Source organism: Pleurodeles waltl, chromosome 6 (assembly GCF_031143425.1).
Source record: "Pleurodeles waltl isolate 20211129_DDA chromosome 6, aPleWal1.hap1.20221129, whole genome shotgun sequence".
NCBI lineage: Eukaryota > Metazoa > Chordata > Amphibia > Caudata > Salamandridae > Pleurodeles > Pleurodeles waltl.
In genome coordinates this window covers 1,514,300,307-1,514,324,843 of record NC_090445.1, presented here as the reverse complement: position 1 = coordinate 1,514,324,843, position 24,537 = coordinate 1,514,300,307, and the positions used below count along the sequence as shown (strand labels likewise).

At 44.3% G+C, this 24,537-nt stretch overlaps 1 protein-coding gene across 5 annotated transcripts in view; it reads left to right on the top strand.

Moving 5' to 3' along the window:
• MIB2 (MIB E3 ubiquitin protein ligase 2) overlaps positions 1–24,537 on the top strand; it is a 358,930-nt gene that overhangs the window by 30,890 nt on the left and 303,503 nt on the right. The window contains exon 1 of one of the 5 annotated variants that reach the window (XM_069241041.1): positions 13,016–13,321. The exons of 2 other annotated variants lie outside the window; for them this stretch is intronic. In XM_069241041.1, the coding sequence (XP_069097142.1) occupies positions 13,120–13,321 (202 nt within the window). In that variant the 5' untranslated portion in view covers positions 13,016–13,119. Of the gene's footprint in view, positions 1–13,015; positions 13,322–24,537 lie in introns of those variants that run through there. 2 more of the 5 variants (XM_069241038.1, XM_069241039.1) reach the window with 2 other exon arrangements.

The following is a 24,537-nucleotide window of genomic DNA, read 5'->3' as shown; positions in this document are numbered from 1 at the left end:
AGGTTACAAAATCCCATACATAACATAAACTAGCAACAGACTATCCTGTAGCACAGTTGGGGAATCACTGTCTGCTCCCAGTTTCCCATTTCGTTTCTGCTTATTTATCTGGTTTTCTCCTGACTTTGGTTAAAGGTTCACAGTGAGCTTGTGTTGCATTTTCTTGTCTTGTTTTTTATACATGCTTACTTTTTTTTTCTTCACATAGTAAGGTAGTGTCTGATACTGTGTTGCCACTAGGGTGTTACTTTGCCACAGTAGGAGCAAACTCGAAAATGAAGCATGCCACACTGCTTGGGTGAGCGTTTTGCTTGCTTCTTATGAAGAATACCAGAAAGGGGACGCACAGTTTGGTCTTGTGTGTTCTTCTAGTAATTCAGATTAGGAAATTGGGAGCAATAATTCTCCAACCAAGGTCCACGGCATACATATAGGAGTCTCTAGGAGGCCTAACCATATTGACCTGGGGGTCAATGTGTACTCCCTCTCTCTCCTTATTTGCCCTTACTAGGTTTTTGTTTAATAGGACTGTGGAACTAAGCCTCTTGTCTGTAGTTATCACACAAAGAGAATCAATCGAAATGAGCCATTGGGTTCGCTGAGCCTGGTCCAGATCAACAAACTCCAAATGTGCAGGAGCAAAAAACTCAATCCTCCATTTAAAGTAGTTTTATTTTTCAACTGTGCATGGTTTCAGGACAGTCTTTTGATTAATGGTGCAGATATCTCTACCTTTTAACCCTTTGAATCCCAGCTTACATATTTTGTAACACCAATTTCTTGAAAAATACTTAGCATACTTACACCAAACTAAGCAAAGGTACTCCTCTAAATAAAATTGTAGTTTCATGCCAAGTTTGGGGTAATTCCGTGTGGTAGTTTTTTCTGTAGTGGAGAGCAAATATTCCTATGGGATTTAAAAAAAATGGAAAATCTGCTTTTTAACACAGCCCTTTCCATCTTTAGGTGAAGCCTAGACAGCGCTTGCACTGTTGCTTAGTGGCCTGTTGTATATGCTTTGTGGGGCTCAGCTCCACCCATTGCTTGCCCATTGCTTTTCATTTGTCTACGTCAGTGTCCTTTACAAATCCTTGCTTGCTAAACGGCAATCCTTCCTCTTTGTTCCTCCTTCTTGTTTCCGCTTTCCTTCCATGGAGCAACAGCCATGTACTGTATCCTTACGTCTTAAGTGCTCCTTTAGGGACTACTTTTTAAAACGCTATTGTGTTTCCCTGCCTCAGCTATTTGTTTATGTTTAGTGCAACGGTTGCAGTGCTTTATCTGCACCTCCCACTTCATGTTTCAGCTGCGCGGGATGAGTAAGTGTTGCATGGCTAACCCTGCATGCATTCGGCAAGCGATGCCACATAATTATAATCACCGCAACTGCCACTGCGCTTCATCGTTATGTATGGCGAAGCCGCGCCTTTCTTTTAGTCTGCATGACGTGCCTGTGGAGCTCTTTTTGTTTCTTTGTGTTTCCCTGCCTCAGCTATTTGATTATAATCAACGTGACGACCGCCACGCTTCATCTGCTCCTCCTGCTTCATGTTTCAGCCATGTGGGGTAAGCGTTGCATGGTTAATCCTGCATGCATTTGGCTAGCGATACGACATAATTATAATCAGCACGTCTACTGCTGCGCTTCATCTTTAGGTATGGCGCTCGCACACCTTTCTTTTTTTCTGCATGGCACAGCCACGCAGTACATTTTGTTTCTGCCTCTCTGTTAACCCTGCATGCAGTTGGCAAGCGATGCAACATAATTACAATCAGCACAACGGTTGTAGAGCTTTATCTTTAAGTTTGGTGGAGCGTATCAGGGCGGGATGCAATTAACATGGCACCCAAACTTGACGATATACAATAGAACCTGAGTAAACGGGAGCGTCTTCTATATCAGTAACACATTTTTCATAACATTTTAACATGGCAATGGCCTTTCTCGTATTCCACATCACATTTATATTAGTCCTATTTTGATGGGCCTCAAACACAGAGTATAAATAGAACACTAGCATGGTAACTGTCAGCAACACTGACGGGGCAACACTACATGTGATTACCGAGGGCCTCTGAGTGAATAACTGGGACGATTCTTGTCACTAGAGATACGCATTGCAAATATCGGATTTAACTACAATGTAAGATAAAAAATTTAGTTTGGATTTGGGAAGGTTCTTGGTCATTGACAATGTCACTGAAATCTGTGTACAAATACAGGTTAACTCGCGCAGGTACTCCTCCAGAGTTTAGACGGCATTTAGCAACTTGGTTTATATACAACTAGCAACCGTGTCTACTATGATTGATTTTTGTTAATAAAATTCCCAACTCGCCATTCATCGTCCTTTTTCACATCGGTATAAGTTCTTGGTTTACCTCCGGATTACATACCACAAACCAATATGGCGACCATTGGCAACGCCGGCGGAGCGACATTACATTATTTGGCATTTTCAAGTCTCACAAGCATGTGATCAACCAAATGGTCTGGGGTACAGTAGACCGAACACCACTGTTTCACCTAGACATTACGGGTTTAAGCATATTTTTAAAGCTGTTTTTTTTTGGTAGGTTTATGTGAACTTGTTTCCATATAGCTCTACACATACGGTCGCCAGAAGTCCTGTTGACCCACTCATGGACTTATTCAGAGTCCAGTCACAGCTATATTTATCTTTATCATCAGTCCTTCCGTCAGCTAGGGCAAATATACGTTTACTTGGACTGCCCGCTGAGAGATCGATGCCCGTACATGACTTTTGGACACATGTCAAACAACTTTTCTTCATTCTGATGTCACTTATATCAATTATGTCTTAATTAACTGCCTGCACAGTTTGAACAATTAGGGTTTAGCATACCAGACATTTGGAAGCATCATTTTTATTTGTATGTATCTTCATATTTAACCATGTAAAACACAATACATTTTTCACCAGTCCATTAGATGTTTGATTTTCATTAATGTTGAATTGTGCGCAATATAACCTGATGTCAGATTTCCATTTATGTTTAAACATGTGCTACATCCTAATTTTTTTACAAGTCAATTGGACACTTGATTTTCATTTATGTGGATGCTTAATCATGTGTAAAAACTCCATTTACATAAACCATGTACTTTTTGGAGTGGTAATAGTACCATTAATGTGCATAAGGATGTTTTTCTTTCAGACGTTTTCTTATGACTATTTATATGACTCTTTGAAAAAAATCAACAATCCACATAAATATACACCACACCATGCCACATAATTCCAATCAGGATAATTTCACTCATCGCCACACAGTTCCACGCCACACAATTCAACTCCACAGATTTTCAATCTACACCCATAATTTAACAACAAAAATATAATTCAACTCAACAACACAATTACACAACACACCACATACATCCAATCCACACCACAAATTTCCACATCATACCACAAAATTCAACAGCACACCACATAATTAAACTCCACTGCATACCACTCCACAACACAAAATACAAATCCACATAATTACATTCCATGACACACAATCTCAGACCACATCTCTCCTGTACACTCACTGTCGCATTATTACTATCCACATAGTTATGCACACCAATACCACATACTTACATAACACAAATGTACACAATTCCACCACACATAATTTCACAACTAGCGATTCCAATCCAACCAACATAATTTCAATCCACACCACATAAATCCACTCCACTCCACTCCAAACCAAACCACATGGGTAAAAGACATTGTAATTTGCAACGCCACTAGCTGTAACTCTCACAAATGCGAGATCTATTGCATTGCAAATGTTTCTTTACTTTACTTCTCGGAATGGATCTGCACAATACTTGCCAGGTGCAACCTAAACTAAATAAAATTGTTTTGGAAAGTTTGGTGCAATTTTGTCAAATGGTGCTAAAGTTATTAGCAAAAGCTTTTCAATGAAAACTGTAACCTAGCCAGACCTAGACACTGGCTATCACCACTGGGTTTATATGGGTCCTTTATTTGTGACTTCAGCTTGTTTAAGAAAAGGAACTCATTTTGGTCAATTCACCCTTAAGTTTGCTGAAGACATGTCATTATTGGAAAGGTTCATTCACCTTCAGTGTTTCAAATGTCTGGTCTACTTCTTCAGTTGTTTTGTCATAAATGATTGTGTTCTTACTTAGGTCTCTGGGAAGAGCTTCTCTTGTGTTCAGAGACCTGGGACCTTTTCAGTCTTGCCTCTGGAAACCTCACATCTATAAATGTAATGTTACATTCTTCATTATTGGGTCCTGCTGCGGATGATGTGTTGTTCTCTTGACAGGGGATACACTGAGAAAGTGGATGCCTTAAAAAGTTTGAAAACTGCAGATCACTGTCATGATATTTTTGTTGTGTGCACTCTGATAGCTTGAGGGAGGCGGTAAGTACATTGCTTAATATTTTCTTTTCAACCAATCTTTATATTAAGAGTGGTAAAATCTCGTTCTCCCAGTTGATTCCCTGTAGCGCTTTCCTGACATCCACCAATGAACTGTCATCAACAATCTGTTCTGTTTATGTTTTGCACTTACTCTATTGCAAGGGCCTAGATGATCATTATTATTTTGTAGTAGCTTTACTGATTACCAGCATCCGGTCCCAGGAACACGTACATGCAATAAATGTCCCCTTTTCTAGAAATTGACATTTTCAGGAAACACTCCTGGTTCATTGTGAATTTGCATCTTGAAGCATATGGTTCCAGTGACCATGTACTGTAATCTGGATATGAAATTAGGCACTTATTTGTTCCTTTTCCAGTGGTGTATATGCCAGTCTCAGGTTTTCTGGACTACACTGGATTGGCGAAGGCTTTATATTGAGGGCCCGCTTGACAAATGATGAAATGTTTCTGGTAGAAACCTATGAAATTTCCATCTGTCACTATGCAAAACATGTGTTCTTATGAAACACTCCATTGTTGGTCCTAAAACGGATAAATCCTTCGACCATATGTTTCTATAACCTTACATTGCTATAAAATTGTATTTTATATACATGTAGATGTTTCAATAAAGACATCTGTTGAGTTATCCATGGATAAGTCTTAGAAACGAGAGATTTATTCATATGATTTGGACTCTACTTAATGTTAAACACCCTTACGTAGACTGATAATTACCTTGGTGGTTGTCAGTTTATAAGGAATTTAGGCGACACCTATTCTTAGTACCAGGTGATTAAATTTTGTTAGTTTTCCAACCCCCCTGCATCCCTCGTGTTGTATAGCTCTGTTGTGGTTGCTTCATGCTTTTAGCTGGATCAATGTGCTGCTGTTTCTGCTTATCCCCTGCATTCCCTGTTTGACCCCTTCAGATAACCTTGCCGAATTTGGATTCCCAGAAGGAGATATTTTGCAGGTAATCTCCTCCTTGATCCTAGTTCATGCCATATTGTGACTGACCACTAGTTGTCTCTAAACAAGCATTACCTGCTCCCTTCAGGATCCAGGCCACCACAACAGAGTGCCTGGCTACTCAATATCAGGACTGCACCTGAGTATGCCCTCATCAGTGTGCCAGTCAGTGATCAGCTGTGACTGACACTGGGACTCTGATGCCCCATGGACCATTCCCTTACAGATGACAACCAATGCAATGCTTGAACCTACAAAAAGGTATCACTGGCGCCAATTAGAGGAATAAGGTGTTATGATTGAGGATGACTCTAGCTGCCAAGTTCTGGATGATGTGTAGTCTTCTAGTGAGTTGCTTGATGATCCTGGCAAAGTAGTTGTTCCTGTAGTTCACCTTGCTGGTGACTGGGCCATAAGTGGCAGTTTTTCTAGTGTTGCTTTGGAGCCATTTGATGAGATTCCTAAGCATCTTCCTGGTGTAGAAGCAGGGTGCCTTGATGGTATTGACTTGTGTGGTCATTACTGTTTGCTGGTGATGATTATTCTGAGGTCCCTAGCTTGGGGGCTGCGTGGGTCTGAGTTCAGCAGGCCACCATTTGTAGCCCCATGACGAGGTGTTCATACCGAAGCTCAGTACTTCTGTTGTGTCCGTGTTGAGCTTGAGACAGTTGGCTTTCAACCAGTTAGCTTGCTTCAGTCACTTAAGTTTATCAAAAGTAAATTTACTACCATAAGGAGAAGCAAAGCAAAGACTGCAAAAACATGTGCTGCCCAAAATTAAGTTGTTTTGTTGTTATAACCATGTCAAATATTTAACTATGATGTAAGGCGATATACCTGGGCTCCCCCAGCCCCATCCCCAACCTATCCTTCCCTTACACTTTCTCCTGTTAGATTCAGGGGCTTTGCAGCTTTGATCTGTGAAACCTGCTGACTGCCACAGTAATGCAGCCACAGTCTGGGTCTTGTCAAATTTCCACCGTTTTTGTTGCTTTTCTCTTGTGTGTCATAATCAATAAAGCTATCCTTCCCAATGAGTATTGTCAACGCATCCATAAAAATAGTTCTTGCTACACCCCTTTTGAAGAAGCCTGGTCTGAATGATTGTGATTCCAGCACCTTCCACTCAGTTGCTGGCATGTCTGATATTAGAAATTTGCAAGCGAAGGCTGTTGCTAGTCAACATAAGCAACATTTAAGTAAAGACTTTTGCGCATCCCAGACAGTCTGGATTTTTCCCCCATGATGGGTAGAATCTTGCCTTTTTTTACATTGTTTATACTCTATTGGAGATCGATACAGGGCAAAAGATCATCCTTTTGGTGATGTCTGCTGTATTTGACTCATGACCAGCAGACACTCCTTGAAAGGCTTGAACCAGCGGCCTGGGGATCCTACCTGGATCCGGCTACTCCACTTACGTGACAAGTTGGTTCTCCAAAATGCAGATTGGGCTATTCAACTTCACCCTCTCTCAGAATCTCCTGCTCTTACTTAATCCGTTGGATGCGACGAGTCTGGCCTCACTATCCCTGCAATAAATGTTTGTTCCTTTATATCATTACTCATGTGGTACTTACCTTCAATCCTAGGCCACCCCACTTGTTGTCCTGATATTCAATGAACACCCACTCAATTTGGTAAACTTGTTTTTGCTTGTTATTATACACAAACCAAGGGGTTAGCCCACATTACCCATCCAAACCTGTTTTACATAAACAAACAAAGCAAAAATGAGGATGAAAGTAGGGATAGATCAAAATGTTAGTTCACACCAATATCGACACAACTTCAAATTGGTACTACAAATGAGTTGCATGATACTACTCTAGCAGCATGGACAATGCTACCCATACCTGTCTTGGTTCTTATGCAGTTATGCAATTTTTTTTATGAATTAAGCAAATACTGGTAAGAAGTAATACAAAAACAATTAAATATACATAAATGACATATATGACCATCACGTGTTATCAAAAATGCATTTGTTTATTTTCAGTTCGACATCAAAATTAAAATAATTACCTTGAAAATAGTCACACCTGTTGCTGGTAACTCCTATTTCTCATTATTTCTATATGTATTTTTCTTTACTTATTTGTGTGTAGTTAGCAACCATTAGTTATGTATACTCTTGGCTCTTGTAATATTCGCTACCTTTGTAATTATTATGACCAAAGTTACACTGTGTACCAACCTGTTATGTGCTACCAGCCAATGTATATATAATTTATTGAATTTCTACCAGATATTGCACACCATCTGCTGTACGGTGCTGTGAAACCTGGTTTGGTAGAGTTTACACTTTAAAAAACAAAGTAAGGGAGCTTAGGGCCAGCTACGTCAGCAGAGGCATGTCCACCCTCGGAAGACATATATGAAAAGGGGTTGAACAAGAAATAATTTTCTGAAATTAAAAGAGCCCCAGTGAGTGGATCGCATCAATTTCCCAAGTCCAAACGGTGCAGTAATAGGACCCCATTTATGGTTATCGTATGCACACTGGCCTCGAAATGGCATTTAAAGCCTATTTTGGGCAATGAATGGACCCTTGTCTGATGGGACACGGTAATGTATAGTTTACAACTGATCTGATGAAAATGTGCCTAAACTGCTTGAAGGCAACCCTGAGAACGATGGATATATTTTTAGCCATAACTCTAACATGGGGTTTCCGTAAGCAAGAGCTGCATTAGTTCTAGATTCTTCACCTTGTGTTGGAATTTTTGGGTTAAGGACAATGACGAACATCCCGTTTCCAAAAACATTGATTTGTGATCCATAATATGATCTTAGTTTAGGCTGGTTTCAGTTATAGACAGATACGGTCCATCTGCTGTTTAATAACCAAAATAAACACAGCACAAATAAGGTTGAAAGCAGGAATAGATGAAAAGACAATGTTAGTTTAACCCAATATTAATACAATTTCGAATTGGTAGTGTGAATGAATTGCATGATACTACTCTACTAACTTTCATAATGCTACCCGTACTTGTCTCGCTGTTATGCAGTTAAAAAAAAATAAGCAATGAGATGCAAGAAGTAATACAGAAACAATTGTGGATGTAGGTAAATTGTATATATGACCATCACATGATATCAAAAATGCATTTTATTTTTTCTTCTGTTCGACATCAAAATTACAACAAAAATATTCAAAGGAATATTTCTTCTATTCCATATTCTTCGGTTATTCGCTATGTGTTAAAGGTGATAATGAAGCAATTTAAGTCCTTGATCCACCCGGAGGTAGTCGTAAGGCTAGACCTGCTCATAGACATAGAGCAAAATCTTTTGAATGATTCATGCCGTATCCACTGTCCAAAATGAATGTAAGTAAATGTTCATATCAACAGGCTCCTCCAATTATAAAAGTTTGACCCTATTCGGCCATCTAAGTGTGTGGCACTTCAGAACCAAAAAAAGTAAATAAATAAATAAATAAATCAAATTGATCATGAACAAGTAACCATGATTGCGAACTATTCCAAATGAATGGGTCAAGACCATGTCATGTGCCATCAGGGCAAAATTCATAGATCTCAATAGGCAAGACGGAAATGAACAGTTCAGCAGTTGAATTCATTAGCGCGGGGTCCGGGTCACAGTCACATATATGCAATAATTACAAAGGCAGAGAACATTACAATATGCAAAAAGATACATAATAAATGGTTGCTAACTGTATAAAAATAAGTAATGAAAAACATAGTGAGAAATGTGTTACCTGCAACAGGTGAGTTTCTGTGTCTCGTTATTTATTACCAAAGCCTTCTCATCCCAGATTTTGTGCACTACTCAGTCATAGGGCCTGATTTATAGAAAAGGGTGGGACTCTGCACCCGCATTGTGCATGTTCACACCTTTCATGTGTTCCCTAACTATTCCAGGTAATGCGTGGAAACTTGTGTCCCTGGAAATTTTGGAAAGCTGTGCTTAAAATTATGCTTGGTGAAATGTCTGTCAGCTCCTTTGTGTAATGGCACAATTATTTCTGTTTCTTTTTGCCATAGAGATTATATTTATATGTTTGTCCAGGTCGAAAATCCCTTTCCCCTACACCTCTCTTAATGAAGGGGCTTTTCCCTTGCCAATCGGAGGATTTACTACTTCCCTTGACAGGAGTAAATCTCTGACAAAGGGATCGGAGAGAAGTTTGTGAATACCCACCCAAAAAAATGCCAAAGAGCCTCTTCTTCCCACCCCTTGAGTAGGATTTACACACGCAAAATATTGCACATCTGTGAGGTAATATTAGGCCACACTAAAAGGATTTATGCTTGCAAGGTCACTTTTTGTTGTTACCATGCAGTCTTAAAACCACTATTTTTTGTGTTCAAGTCTGCTTTTAATGCCTAAATGGCTTTATGGATTTGGCCTATGGTTTCTAATCTGTGATATCTCTGTCACTCATTGGATGCAGGCAGCTTGGAGATAAAGCGCCTAGACATGACCTGGCTCACAGCGTGCTATGAAAAATGTGACACTGACTTGCCGTGTTTTTCCAACCTATCCCTCTGCATTTTAGTTCACTGTGTACATCTGTTCTCTGGATCCATTTTCATAATGCAAACGGATGTGTAGCCTATAGATGTGCATGCACAGTTCCTGGTCGTGTACAATAACAGTGCCCTTCTTGTAAATCTATTTAAAGAAAGTGACTCGAAGCACAACTTGCTGGGGCTTTGCTTGTGTTTATGCTAGATTATCGATCGGTGACAAATGAGAAAGGAAATTGTTGTGACAGGGGCTGCAGTCTCACCTTAAACTGCACAGGACTCTTCTGGGCAGAGCAGCAATGTCACGCAGGGAGGTGCCCGCCTTACTGCTGTGGCCTGTTCTCACTGCAGTGGTCTCTCAATGGGGCTTCGTTTACTGGGGCTCTCAAACAACTGCAGTGACCTCGGACCCCGGCGCCCTTGACTGCAGTGACATCGGACCTGGGCTGCCATTACTGCAGTTACAACACACTCAGCTAGGACTGCAGTCACTGCAATGGCAACTCTTTGGAAACTGGATTAATGACAGACTGAGCGCTGTACACGTACTAATGAACAATATCAGCAAATACATCGCACTAGGAGCTGTACTCTCCGGGGTGACATCACACTGACATTGTCTTGAGAGATTTCTGCAGTGAATCGACATCACACTGAGAACCGCACTGACTAGTGTCATGTTACATACTCTAAATGGATCATTTACTGTTGTAAACTCACACTGGACCTTCTTCACTCGCCATACCAGTGTCACACAGGGCCCATAGCTGATAACATTGACATCACGCAGGATCTTCCCTTCCCACCGTGACCTAACACTGGAAGCTGCCCTCCCCCTCAACGACATAAAACTGGGAATTGCCCTTCCTGCTTTGACCGTCGACTGTGAGCTGCGCTCATCGTGGTGACCGCACATTGTAAGCTTTTCTCTTTGAATTGTCCTCACTCTGAGAACTGCCCACATTGGCTTCCACCCCCAATCCTTCCTGATCCTTTCCCAAGTTGTCCTATGTGCATCATTTCCTGAAATTACATCACACTGTGTTCTGTCCTTCCTGTCCTGAAGCCTCCCTCCTTGCAGTGACATTACTGTGGCGACTGTACTTACTAAAGAGACATCTCGCTTGGAACTGCCTTCACTATTTTGGCATCAGATGGACGACTCACTCTGTCTAACTCAACTACAGTGACGTCACATTGGGAACTGCTTCTAACTTAGAGCAGGGATATCATCCTGTAAATTGCCTTCACCACTGTGATGCGACACACTTGCCCTCCCTTTTGACCCTGGAAACTACCCTCAGCGTCCAAGCGCAGTGAACTAACCCTTACAGCTCTATTCACTGTAGAGGCAAAACACTGGACTCTCTAAGTTAGGGGTCTTCATTTCGGGGTGGCACCCCTATGGGGGGGTCTCAAGTGTTCCCATGGTGGGTGCCAGGCTCTAGCGAAAAGAAGCACTGTGCTACTAGCAGGGTTTGTTTAAGCTGAAAAAAACAAGCAGAACTAAACAACTCAGTAATGGGCCATCACTAACATGTTTTGTCATTTACATCCAAGCTGGGAGTATGTAGCAAAAGGGATGGGACTCCAAATACTCTCCAAAAAACCCCACCCATACTTCTAATAATCACACTGTGGATACCTTTACACTTTAGTAAGGCCTGTCTAACTAGAATAGAATGTTTGGCTTCATGTAGTTGCATTTTTGAAACAGTAATAGAACTTAACTGCAATGCTTAAATAAGTGTAGACATATTTAAGCACTGAAAATTTAATAGAATACTTGTGAAAAATTCAGAGGGGGCCCGATTATGTTTTTCCACACTGGGGGGCGCAGCAATAAAAGGTTTAAATACAACTGCTGTAAGTGGTGATGTTAAATTGTTAGTTGCTACTTCTACTTCTGTACTTGCAGTTCAACCAGATGAACTGGAAAGGAGAGACAGGGATGTTCTCGTATTGAAAACTGATTTTGGAAGAAGATTCCGGGGCACAATTGGCATAAATAAATTTACTACATATAATATAGATAAACTGAAATGTCTTAGTAAGGAAATGCCCTCACTCCACTGTCTTCACACTGCAATTACGTCATCCTCAGGGATTCCGTTACTTCAGTGAGCTTATCTAGTGCGTGAGGTCAACCTTGGAAGCTACCTTGTCTGCAATTATGTCGCGAGGTTCCCTCGCAGACCGACGATTGTATTTAATTCGCACTGGAGCTATCATAGTTGCAGTGCAGTCACATTGACAGCTGCGTGGATGCATTTACGTTTACAGAGAGCTGCAGTAGTGCTGTTGCGCCATGAAATAAAAGATAAAGGAACATAGACAAACGGCATTCTCTTCCCCTGTGCTTCCGTCTTTTCAAAAACATCTAAGAAACACAAAAATAGAAAAAGGAAAGCTATGTATAAAAAAAGAATCCTCGTCTGAGACAATCTGTACTTTATTTACTTCGAATATTCAAATAACGTACACGGTGAACCATGTCCTGGGAAGGCTTTTTTCTTCGACAACAACACTTGCCAAAAGCAGAGGTGTTTTTTCTTTTCTTGACGTTTTTTGCTGAAGCTTTTTCTTGATAGCATATTGTGTTACTTTGGGCGGAGCTTTGGGTGTCAGAGGCAAAGGGGCGCAGGTGGCAGTGCTATCCTGCCTTGACAACAAACATTTGTAATTCGTGGCGGGGGTGAGGTTGGAGGGGAGATGTCTGGACTCCCGGCTGCCCCGTCCCCTTAAACCCAGACTGCGCAAATGACAGCTGGAGCGTGAGGGGAGCTTTGTTTTGTATTTAGGTCTGTTCTGAGGGGGAGGGAGCTCCAGGGGTCATCATGATGGAAGCTTCGTCTAATATTTAGGCCTGTTGTGGACGGACAGTACGTTGTGGTGAGGTTAACCGCGGGGGGCTGCTTTGAGCCTCAAGTGGAAGATATTCGAAGATGGCTAGCTTTAGAGACCAGGGCACGAATGTAGGGCCCCGCTCTTTGCTCACCTACTCCCAGAGCTGCTACATGCACAGATAGAAGACGTTTGGTGGGCGGTGCATCTTCCTGTCAGTGAGTAAGAGTAATTGTTATTTCCAGACCAGTGCACAGGGGTTAATTCCTTCCCTTTGCACGTTGCTTGTCTCCACCGGAGGCAGGTCGTGCCTCTCTGTGTTGCATTGCCAAGCGCTGCAACCCCTGTCGCCTATCGATCCTCCGGTGGCCGGAGCGCGCGCGGCATGGTCGCGCTCGCGCACGCTCGGCAGCGGCGACGCGGTGTGAGCGCGACGGAAGCGCGCTCCGTCCCGGCGCTGCCGCCCTCGCATGGAAGCGCTGACGCTGCAGCGGGGACCCGGGGAACCACCGGAGACGCGGGGGCGCCCCTGTGCCCCCCAATACTCCTCCGTAGAGCAGATCCTGCTCCGCCGACCGAGGATTATGGTGTGTAGTGCAAGCCGTAATTATTTCTTATTCAAGTTTTATTATCTGTAGTAGTAGTGCCAGAGTGGGACTCGTGATCTCCTGTTTGAGGACACAGTGAGGCTCGTGACTTCTATTTCGGTCCAAGGTTTTTTTTTTTTAAAGCTTCTCTTTGTGATTCCGCATTGCTCTTTTGGTTTTCTTCTTGACCGTCAAGCTACCTAATGTGTATAGTTCAGCTATTTATTTCTTGTAAAATAACCCGGTCGGTTAACGCGCCTGCCGCAGATGTTTGTCGTCTATATGGGCCATGTTTGGGCCCCCGTAGAGCCAATGTAGTTTTTTTTAAAATTCTTCTAAGGTAGTTGAAATGAGTACCTTTGATTTTTCTTTCCAGTGGCATCTTATTTCCTGTGTAATGAAACGGCGGCGGTGTGGTGGTACTAGTTGTGGTGGTATTGGTGGCGCAGTAAGGCCCCTTTCATAGCCCAAACTCTCCGCCAAGTTGTGACCTCCTCCACTCAGATCGGATTCAACATGAACAGTTCATTACTGTGTTCAGAGTAATATGTGACCAGCAGTTATCTGGTGGCGGACAGTGTGGGGAGCTGAAGCTGGTGGGCAGTCTCATTTGACACCGGTTCCAGCTCTTTAACAGAAGAAAACACGTGATGAGAAAATAATAAAGACACTGGAAGTTGGTTGGAGATAAATGGGATTGAGAGGCCGTTATGTTGCTTTAATGTTTTCTTTGTGGGCTTTTGGCCGAACTGAGGGTACCGAAGCTAGCAGACCAGAGTTGGAATCCCGTCTTGACGCTGTTCTATGATCCTGGGAAAATCCCTTGCCCATCAGTGCATACTTTTCTTATTTGCTATCAGGTTCGGACTGGACCATAGGGCAATGAAGCAGTTTCTGAAAGGCAGATCTGACGGGTCAGTGTGTGGCCTTATATTTTTTTGAAGGTTTGTGGGCCTCTTTTATGGTATGCTGGGCAGGTTTTTCTTATTATTTTCCCTAAAGTTTAAAAAAATGCCTGCAACAATCTCAAAACTGTGCAGCATTACTTAGGTTGGAAACACTTATCACTTTACAAGTTTAGAACTGTCACAGTTTACACACATGGGACACCTTTTCACCTATTTACTTCACTAATGGAATCCACATTTATTTTGATGTCTGACCCTATTTTCTGTCAAAGCCTGACTTGGATAACATTTGTAGTGCTTGGAAAATCATTAAATACCAATATTAAGTATGATATAAAACCAGAATGTTGATATGACATAACACTTCTGTAAAAGAAAGATGTTAAGTTTTTAGCTAGCAGTTCTGTGACAAAATGAGACTGGCATATGTTGACTCCACTGTAGTTTGACCCACACAAGTTTTGAACTTTTGTTGTATTGATCCTGTATAACAGCCAAAATATCAGTAGTTTTATTTTTTTGTTTGTGATAGTTTTTCACCATTTTTCTTTCTCACTCTGTCCCGTCCTATATCTCTCTCTTTATATTACTTATTGGCACCACTAGGTAGTTATAGTTGGGACCTTTTTTTTTCTTCCATAGACAAAGCATTTTTTGTTTGGCCCTAACTTTGGTGCCTTTAGAATCTTCATTAATTTTTCTAAACATATACTTTGGTTAGTTCAGCTGCTGTCTTGAAAGTTTTGGGGTGATCTGTGAAGCGAGGGCTGAAGTAAAAAAAAAGGGGGGGGGGGGTGGGGGTCAGAAAACACTCTTACTCCATTCTGTGTCTATGGGGATTTTGCATTCTTTAGACACACCCACAGCCCAAACCGCTGAAAGTAATTACACCAAATTTGGCAGGAAGCTAGATCCTGTTCCGCAAATTGTGTGTTTTTGGTGGTTTGGTGTAAATCCCTTCAGTAGTTTTGGAGTAATTTAAGACCAAAAAATATAGCTATCTAGCGCCACAGATTCTCTGCAGATCAAACTGTCCCTGTGCTGATATCTGATTGGTTGCTAACACTTCAACAGGGAAGTGTTTGTAGCCATATTGAGTCTCTGCTTCAGCCGAGTGCCAGAAAAAAAAGCCAAACAAAGGATCCGGGGAGAGTCACCCTGACACTTTATCACTGATGCTGGACTAAAAAAGCATTTTTCAAAGAAACAGAAAAATCAGTGGATTTTTCTGGGATAAAAAAAAAAAAAATGGTCTCCTGAGCTTTCTTTTTTTTTTTGTCCCCGCATGGACCAGTTCCCGGGTAGCATGTGGGGCTTAATAGAGGAGGGGGCGCAAGCGCACCCCCTCCCACTGTGCCCCAGGGACCACCACCTCCCGGGCCAAAAAATGCTTTTTTAAAGTGGGGGAGGCACAACTGCCTCCCCCACTCCCTGGGGACCAACACCTCCATGCGGCGAATAATTAAATATGAGCGGGGACCTCGCGGCCCCTCTGGACCCCAGGGGGCCACCACCTCCCTGGGGCAAATACAAAATAATGTAAAGGGAGTCTGTCTTACAACCCCAAGCTCTGGGGGCCACCACCTCCCTGGGGCTTCTTCAAGGATGGAGGGGGACTGCGTGGCCCCCCTCAAGGAGCCACTGCTGGCCCTGGGGACACCCCCCCTCCATCAGTGCCAGTTCCCACTCATGGGACATAGCTTATGCCCTCCTTTTTTTTTAATTTTTATATACTACAAATGTTTAAGGCTCATACTGAAAGTTGATCTTGCTGTTTTTAAATGACAAATACACGTTTCTTTTACTTTTTAATTTGTCTAGAAATATCTCATACTAAGTGTAGGAAGTTGGCTCTGTATGTGCTATTTCAAAGTAAGGAATAGCATGCACAGAGTCCAAGGGTTCCCCTTAGAGGTAAAATAGTGGTAAAAATAGATAATACTAATGCTCTATTTTGTGGTAGTGTGGTCGAGCAGTAGGCTTATCCAAGGAGTAGTGTTAAGCATTTGTTGTACATACACATAGACAATAAATGAGGTACACACACTCAGAGACAAATCCAGCCAATAGGTTTTTATATAGAAAAATATCTTTTCTTAGTTTATTTTAAGAACCACAGGTTCAAATTCTACATGTAATAGCTCATTCGAAAGGTATTGCAGGTAAGTACTTTAGGAACGTCAAATCATCAAAATTGCATGTATACTTTTCAAGTTATTCACAAATACCTGTTTTAAAAGTGGACACTTAGTGCAATTTTCACAGTTCCTAGGGGAGGTAAGTATTTGTTAGTTTTACCAGGTAAGTAAGACACTTACAGGGTTCAGTTCTTGGTCCAAGGTAGCCCACCGTTGGGGGTTCAGAGCAACCCCAAAGTCACCACACCAGCAGCTCAGGGCCGGTCAGGTGCAGAGTTCAAAGTGGTGCCCAAAACACATAGGCTAGAATGGAGAGAAGGGGGTGCCCCGGTTCCGGTCTGCTTGCAGGTAAGTACCCGCGTCTTCGGAGGGCAGACCAGGGGGGTTTTGTAGGGCACCGGGGGGGACACAAGTCCACACAGAAATTTCACCCTCAGCAGCGCGGGGGCGGCCGGGTGCAGTGTGGGAACAGGCGTCGGGTTTGCAATGTTAGTCTATGAGAGATCTCGGGATCTCTTCAGCGCTGCAGGCAGGCAAGGGGGGGATTCCTCGGGGAAACCTCCACTTGGGCAAGGGAGAGGGACTCCTGGGGGTCACTTCTCCAGTGAAAGTCCGGTCCTTCAGGTCCTGGGGGCTGCGGGTGCAGGGTCTCTCCCAGGCGTCGGGACTTTAGGTTCAAAGAGTCGCGGTCAGGGGAAGCCTCGGGATTCCCTCTGCAGGCGGCGCTGTGGGGGCTCAGGGGGGACAGGTTTTGGTACTCACAGTATCAGAGTAGTCCTGGGGTCCCTCCTGAGGTGTTGGATCGCCACCAGCCGAGTCGGGGTCGCCGGGTGCAGTGTTGCAAGTCTCACGCTTCTTGCGGGGAGCTTGCAGGGTTCTTTAAAGCTGCTGGAAACAAAGTTGCAGCTTTTCTTGGAGCAGGTCCGCTGTCCTCGGGAGTTTCTTGTCTTTTCGAAGCAGGGGCAGTCCTCAGAGGATGTCGAGGTCGCTGGTCCCTTTGGAAGGCGTCGCTGGAGCAGGATCTTTGGAAGGCAGGAGACAGGCCGGTGAGTTTCTGGAGCCAAGGCAGTTGTCGTCTTCTGGTCTTCCGCTGCAGGGGTTTTCAGCTGGGCAGTCCTTCTTCTTGTAGTTGCAGGAATCTAATTTTCTAGGGTTCAGGGTAGCCCTTAAATACTAAATTTAAGGGCGTGTTTAGGTCTGGGGGGTTAGTAGCCAATGGCTACTAGCCCTGAGGGTGGGTACACCCTCTTTGTGCCTCCTCCCAAGGGGAGGGGGTCACAATCCTAACCCTATTGGGGGAATCCTCCATCTGCAAGATGGAGGATTTCTAAAAGTTAGAGTCACCTCAGCTCAGGACACCTTAGGGGCTGTCCTGACTGGCCAGTGACTCCTCCTTGTTTTTCTCATTATTTTCTCCGGCCTTGCCGCCAAAAGTGGGGCCTGGCCGGAGGGGGCGGGCAACTCCACTAGCTGGAGTGTCCTGCTGGGTTGGCACAAAGGAGGTGAGCCTTTGAGGCTCACCGCCAGGTGTGACAATTCCTGCCTGGGAGAGGTGTTAGCATCTCCACCCAGTGCAGGCTTTGTTACTGGCCTCAGAGTGACAAAGGCACTCTCCCCATGGGGCCAGCAACATGTCTCGGTTTGTGGCAGGCTGCTAAAACTAGTCAGCCTACACAGATAGTCGGTTAAGTTTCAGGGGGCACCTCTAAGGTGCCCTCTGTGGTGTATTTTACAATAAAATGTACACTGGCATCAGTGTGCATTTATTGTGCTGAGAAGTTTGATACCAAACTTCCCAGTTTTCAGTGTAGCCATTATGGTGCTGTGGAGTTCGTGTTTGACAGACTCCCAGACCATATACTCTTATGGCTACCCTGCACTTACAATGTCTAAGGTTTTGTTTAGACACTGTAGGGGTACCATGCTCATGCACTGGTACCCTCACCTATGGTATAGTGCACCCTGCCTTAGGGCTGTAAGGCCTGCTAGAGGGGTGTCTTACCTATACTGCATAGGCAGTGAGAGGCTGGCATGGCACCCTGAGGGGAGTGCCATGTCGACTTACTCGTTTTGTCCTCACTAGCACACACAAGCTGGTAAGCAGTGTGTCTGTGCTGAGTGAGAGGTCTCCAGGGTGGCATAAGACATGCTGCAGCCCTTAGAGACCTTCCTTGGCATCAGGGCCCTTGGTACTAGAAGTACCAGTTACAAGGGACTTATCTGGATGCCAGGGTCTGCCAATTGTGGATACAAAAGTACAGGTTAGGGAAAGAACACTGGTGCTGGGGCCTGGTTAGCAGGCCTCAGCACACTTTCAATTGTAAACATAGCATCAGCAAAGGCAAAAAGTCAGGGGGCAACCATGCCAAGGAGGCATTTCCTTACACAACCCCCCCCCAAACGAAAGAGGATGAGACTAACCTTTCCCAAGAGAGTCTTCATTTTCTAAGTGGAAGAACCTGGAAAGGCCATCTGCATTGGCATGGGCAGTCCCAGGTCTGTGTTCCACTATAAAGTCCATTCCCTGTAGGGAGATGGACCACCTCAACAGTTTAGGATTTTCACCTTTCATTTGCATCAGCCATTTGAGAGGTCTGTGGTCAGTTTGAACTAGGAAGTGAGTCCCAAAGAGGTATGGTCTCAGCTTCTTCAGGGACCAAACCACAGCAAAGGCCTCCCTCTCAATGGCACTCCAACGCTGCTCCCTGGGGAGTAACCTCCGGCTAATGAAAGCAACAGGCTGGTCAAGGCCATCATCGTTTGTTTGGGACAAAACTGCCCCTATCCCATGTTCAGAGGCATCAGTCTGCACAATGAACTGCTTAGAATAATCTGGAGCTTTGAGAACTGGTGCTGAGCACATTGCCTGTTTCAGGGTGTCAAAGGCCTGTTGGCAGTCCACAGTCCAGTTCACTTTCTTGGGCATTTTCTTGGAGGTGAGCTCAGTGAGGGCTGTCACAATGGATCCATATCCCTTCACAAACCTCCTGTAGTACCCAGTCAAGCCAAGGAATGCCCTGACTTGAGTCTGGGTTTTTGGAGCTACCCAGTCCAGAATAGTCTGGATCTTGGGTTGGAGTGGCTGAACTTGGCCTCCACCTACAAGGTGTCCCAAGTAAACCACAGTTCCCTGCCCTATCTGGCATTTGGATGCCTTGATAGAGAGGCCTGCAGATTGCAGAGCCTTCAAAACCTTCCTCAGGTGGACCAGGTGATCCTGCCAGGTGGAGCTAAAGACAGCAATATCATCAAGATAAGCTGTGCTAAAGGACTCCAAGCCAGCAAGGACTTGATTCACCAACCTTTGGAAGGTGGCAGGGGCATTCTTTAAACCAAAGGGCATAACAGTAAACTGATAATGCCCATCAGGTGTGGAGAATGCTGTCTTTTCTTTTGCTCCAGGTGCCATTTTTATTTGCCAGTACCCTGCTGTCAAGTCAAAGGTACTTAGAAATTTGGCAGCACCTAATTTATCAATGAGCTCATCAGCTCTTGGAATTGGATGAGCATCTGTCTTGGTGACAGAATTGAGCCCTCTGTAGTCCACACAAAACCTCATCTCTTTCTTTCCATCTGTGGTGTGAGGTTTGGGGACTAAGACCACTGGGCTAGCCCAGGGGCTGTCAGAGCGCTCAATGACTCCCAATTCTAGCATCTTGTGGACTTCCACCTTGATGCTTTCCTTAACATGGTCAGACTGTCTAAAGATTTTGTTCTTGACAGGCATGCTGTCTCCTGTGTCCACATCATGGGTACACAGGTGTGTCTGACCAGGGGTTAAGGAGAAGAGTTCAGGAAACTGTTGTAGGACTCTCCTACAATCAGCTTGCTGTTGGCCAGAGAGGGTGTCTGAGTAGATCACTCCATCTACTGTACCATCTTTTGGGTCTGATGACAGAAGATCAGGGAGAGGTTCACTCTCTGCCTCCTGATCCTCATCTGTTACCATCAACAGATTGACATCAGCCCTGTCGTGGAAGAGCTTAAGGCGGTTTACATGGATCACCCTTTTGGGGCTCCTGCTTGTGCCCAGGTCCACCAAGTAGGTGACCTGACTCTTCCTCTCTAGTACTGGGTAAGGGCCACTCCATTTGTCCTGGAGTGCCCTGGGAGCCACAGGCTCCAGAACCCAGACTTTCTGCCCTGGTTGGAACTCAACCAGTGCAGCCTTTTGGTCATACCAAAACTTCTGGAGCTGTTGGCTGGCCTCAAGGTTTTTGGTTGCCTTTTCCATGTACTCTGCCATTCTAGAGCGAAGGCCAAGTACATAGTCCACTATGTCCTGTTTAGGCTCATGGAGAGGTCTCTCCCAGCCTTCTTTAACAAGGGCAAGTGGTCCCCTTACAGGATGACCAAACAGAAGTTCAAAGGGTGAGAACCCTACTCCCTTCTGTGGTACCTCCCTGTAAGCGAAAAGCAGACATGGCAGGAGGACATCCCATCTCCTTTTGAGTTTTTCTGGGAGCCCCATGATCATGCCTTTTAATGTCTTGTTGAATCTCTCAACTAAGCCATTAGTTTGTGGATGGTAAGGTGTAGTGAATTTATAAGTCACTCCACACTCATTCCACATGTGCTTTAGGTATGCTGACATGAAGTTGGTACCTCTGTCAGACACCACCTCCTTAGGGAAACCCACTCTGGTAAAGATACCAATGAGGGCCTTGGCTACTGCAGGGGCAGTAGTCGACCTAAGGGGAATAGCTTCAGGATACCTGGTAGCATGATCCACTACTACCAGGATATACATATTTCCTGAGGCTGTGGGAGGTTCCAGTGGACCAACTATGTCCACACCCACTCTTTCAAAGGGCACCCCCACCACTGGAAGTGGAATGAGGGGGGCCTTTGGATGCCCACCTGTCTTACCACTGGCTTGACAGGTGGGGCAGGAGAGGCAAAACTCCTTAACCATGTTGGACATATTGGGCCAGTAGAAGTGGTTGACTAACCTCTCCCACGTCTTGGTTTGTCCCAAATGTCCAGCAAGGGGAATGTCATGGGCCAATGTTAGGATGAACTCTCTGAACAGCTGAGGCACTACCACTCTCCTAGTGGCACCAGGTTTGGGGTCTCTGGCCTCAGTGTACAGGAGCCCATCTTCCCAATAGACCCTATGTGTTCCATTTTTCTTGCCTTTGGACTCTTCAGCAGCTTGCTGCCTAAGGCCTTCAAGAGAGGGACAGGTTTCTTGTCCCTTACACAGCTCTTCCCTTGAGGGTCCCCCTGGGCCTAAGAGCTCAACCTGATAAGGTTCAAGTTCCAAAGGCTCAGTTCCCTCAGAGGGCAGAACTTCTTCCTGAGAAGAGAGGTTCCCTTTCTTTTGCTGTGTTGCAGTTGGTTTCCCAACTGACTTTCCTGTTCTCTTGGTAGGCTGGGCCATTTTTCCAGACTCCAGCTCTACTTTTTCACCCTGTGCCTTGCATTGTGCTCTCGTTTTCACACACACCAGTTCAGGGATACCCAGCATGGCTGCATGGGTTTTTAGCTCTACCTCAGCCCATGCTGAGGACTCCAGGTCATTTCCAAGCAGACAGTCCACTGGGATATTTGAGGAGACCACCACCTGTTTCAGGCCATTGACCCCTCCCCATTCTAAAGTAACCATTGCCATGGGATGTACTTTTCTCTGATTGTCAGCGTTGGTGACTGTGTAAGTTTTTCCAGTCAGGTATTGGCCAGGGGAAACCAGTTTCTCTGTCACCATGGTGACACTGGCACCTGTATCCCTCAGGCCCTCTATTCTAGTTCCATTAATTAAGAGTTGCTGTCTGTATTTTTGCATGTTAGGCGGCCAGACAGCTAGTGTGGCTAAATCCACCCCACCCTCAGAAACTAGAGTAGCTTCAGTGTGAACCCTGATTTGCTCTGGGCACACTGTTGATCCCACTTGGAGACTAGCCATACCAGTGTTACCTGGATGGGAGTTTGGAGTGGAACCTTTCTTGGGACAGGCCTTGTCTCCAGTTTGGTGTCCATGCTGTTTACAGCTATGACACCAGGCCTTTTTGGGATCAAAGTTTTTACCCTTGTACCCATTGTTTTGTGAAGAGGCTCTGGGCCCACCCTCCTGTGCAGGTTTTTGGGGGCCTGTAGAAGACTCTTGACTATTTTTAGTTTTGGTTGTCTCATCACCCTTCTGCTGGGGAGTCTTTGTGACCCCTTTCTTTTGGTCACCCCCTGTTGAAGTCTTGGACACCCTTGTCTTGACCCAATGGTCCGCCTTCTTTCCCAATTCTTGGGGAGAAATTGGTCCTAGGTCTACCAGATGCTGATGCAGTTTATCATTGAAACAATTACTTAACAGGTGTTCCTTCACAAATAAATTGTACAGCCCATCATAATTACTTACACCACTGCCTTGAATCCAACCATCTAGTGTTTTCACTGAGTAGTCAACAAAGTCAACCCAGGTCTGGCTCGAGGATTTTTGAGCCCCCCTGAACCTAATCCTGTACTCCTCAGTGGAGAATCCAAAGCCCTCAATCAGGGTACCCTTCATGAGGTCATAAGATTCTGCATCTTGTCCAGAGAGTGTGAGGAGTCTATCCCTACACTTTCCTGTGAACATTTCCCAAAGGAGAGCACCCCAGTGAGATCTGTTCACTTTTCTGGTTACACAAGCCCTCTCAAAAGCTGTGAACCATTTGGTGATGTCATCACCATCTTCATATTTAGTTACAATCCCTTTGGGGATTTTCAACATGTCAGGAGAATCTCTGACCCTATTTATGTTGCTGCCACCATTGATGGGTCCTAGGCCCATCTCTTGTCTTTCCCTCTCTATGGCTAGGATCTGTCTTTCCAAAGCCAATCTTTTGGCCATCCTGGCTAACTGGATGTCCTCTTCACTGGAGTTATCCTCAGTGATTTCAGAGTTGTTGGTCCCTCCTGTGAGGGAACCAGCATCTCTGACTATTATTTGTGGAGTCAGGGCTTGAGAAGCCCTGCTCTCCCTAAGTAGGACTGGAGGGGGGGAATTTCCCTCCAAGTCACTATCTTCATCCTCTGAGTTGCCATCCTCAGAGGGGTTGGCCTTTTCAAACTCTGCCAAAAGCTCCTGGAGCTGTATTTTGGTAGGTTTGGGGCCCATTGCTATTTTCTTTAGTTTACAGAGTGACCTTAGCTCTCTCATCTGTAGATGGAGGTAAGGTGTGGTGTCGAGTTCCACCACATTCACATCTGTGCTAGACATTATGCTTCTAAAAGTTGGAATACTTTTTAAGAAACTAAAACTGGTTCTAGAATCTAATTCAAACTTTTACAAACTTTTAAACTCTAAAAGAAATGCTAAACAGGATCTAACACAAGGCCCTAGCAGGTCTTTTAAGAATTTAGAAAACTTTTCAAATTGCAAAAATCAATTTCTAATGACAATTTTGGAATTTGTCGTGTGATCAGGTATTGGCTGAGTAGTCCAGCAAATGCAAAGTCTTGTACCCCACCGCTGATCCACCAATGTAGGAAGTTGGCTCTGTATGTGCTATTTCAAAGTAAGGAATAGCATGCACAGAGTCCAAGGGTTCCCCTTAGAGGTAAAATAGTGGTAAAAATAGATAATACTAATGCTCTATTTTGTGGTAGTGTGGTCGAGCAGTAGGCTTATCCAAGGAGTAGTGTTAAGCATTTGTTGTACATACACATAGACAATAAATGAGGTACACACACTCAGAGACAAATCCAGCCAATAGGTTTTTATATAGAAAAATATCTTTTCTTAGTTTATTTTAAGAACCACAGGTTCAAATTCTACATGTAATAGCTCATTCGAAAGGTATTGCAGGTAAGTACTTTAGGAACGTCAAATCATCAAAATTGCATGTATACTTTTCAAGTTATTCACAAATACCTGTTTTAAAAGTGGACACTTAGTGCAATTTTCACAGTTCCTAGGGGAGGTAAGTATTTGTTAGTTTTACCAGGTAAGTAAGACACTTACAGGGTTCAGTTCTTGGTCCAAGGTAGCCCACCGTTGGGGGTTCAGAGCAACCCCAAAGTCACCACACCAGCAGCTCAGGGCCGGTCAGGTGCAGAGTTCAAAGTGGTGCCCAAAACACATAGGCTAGAATGGAGAGAAGGGGGTGCCCCGGTTCCGGTCTGCTTGCAGGTAAGTACCCGCGTCTTCGGAGGGCAGACCAGGGGGGTTTTGTAGGGCACCGGGGGGGACACA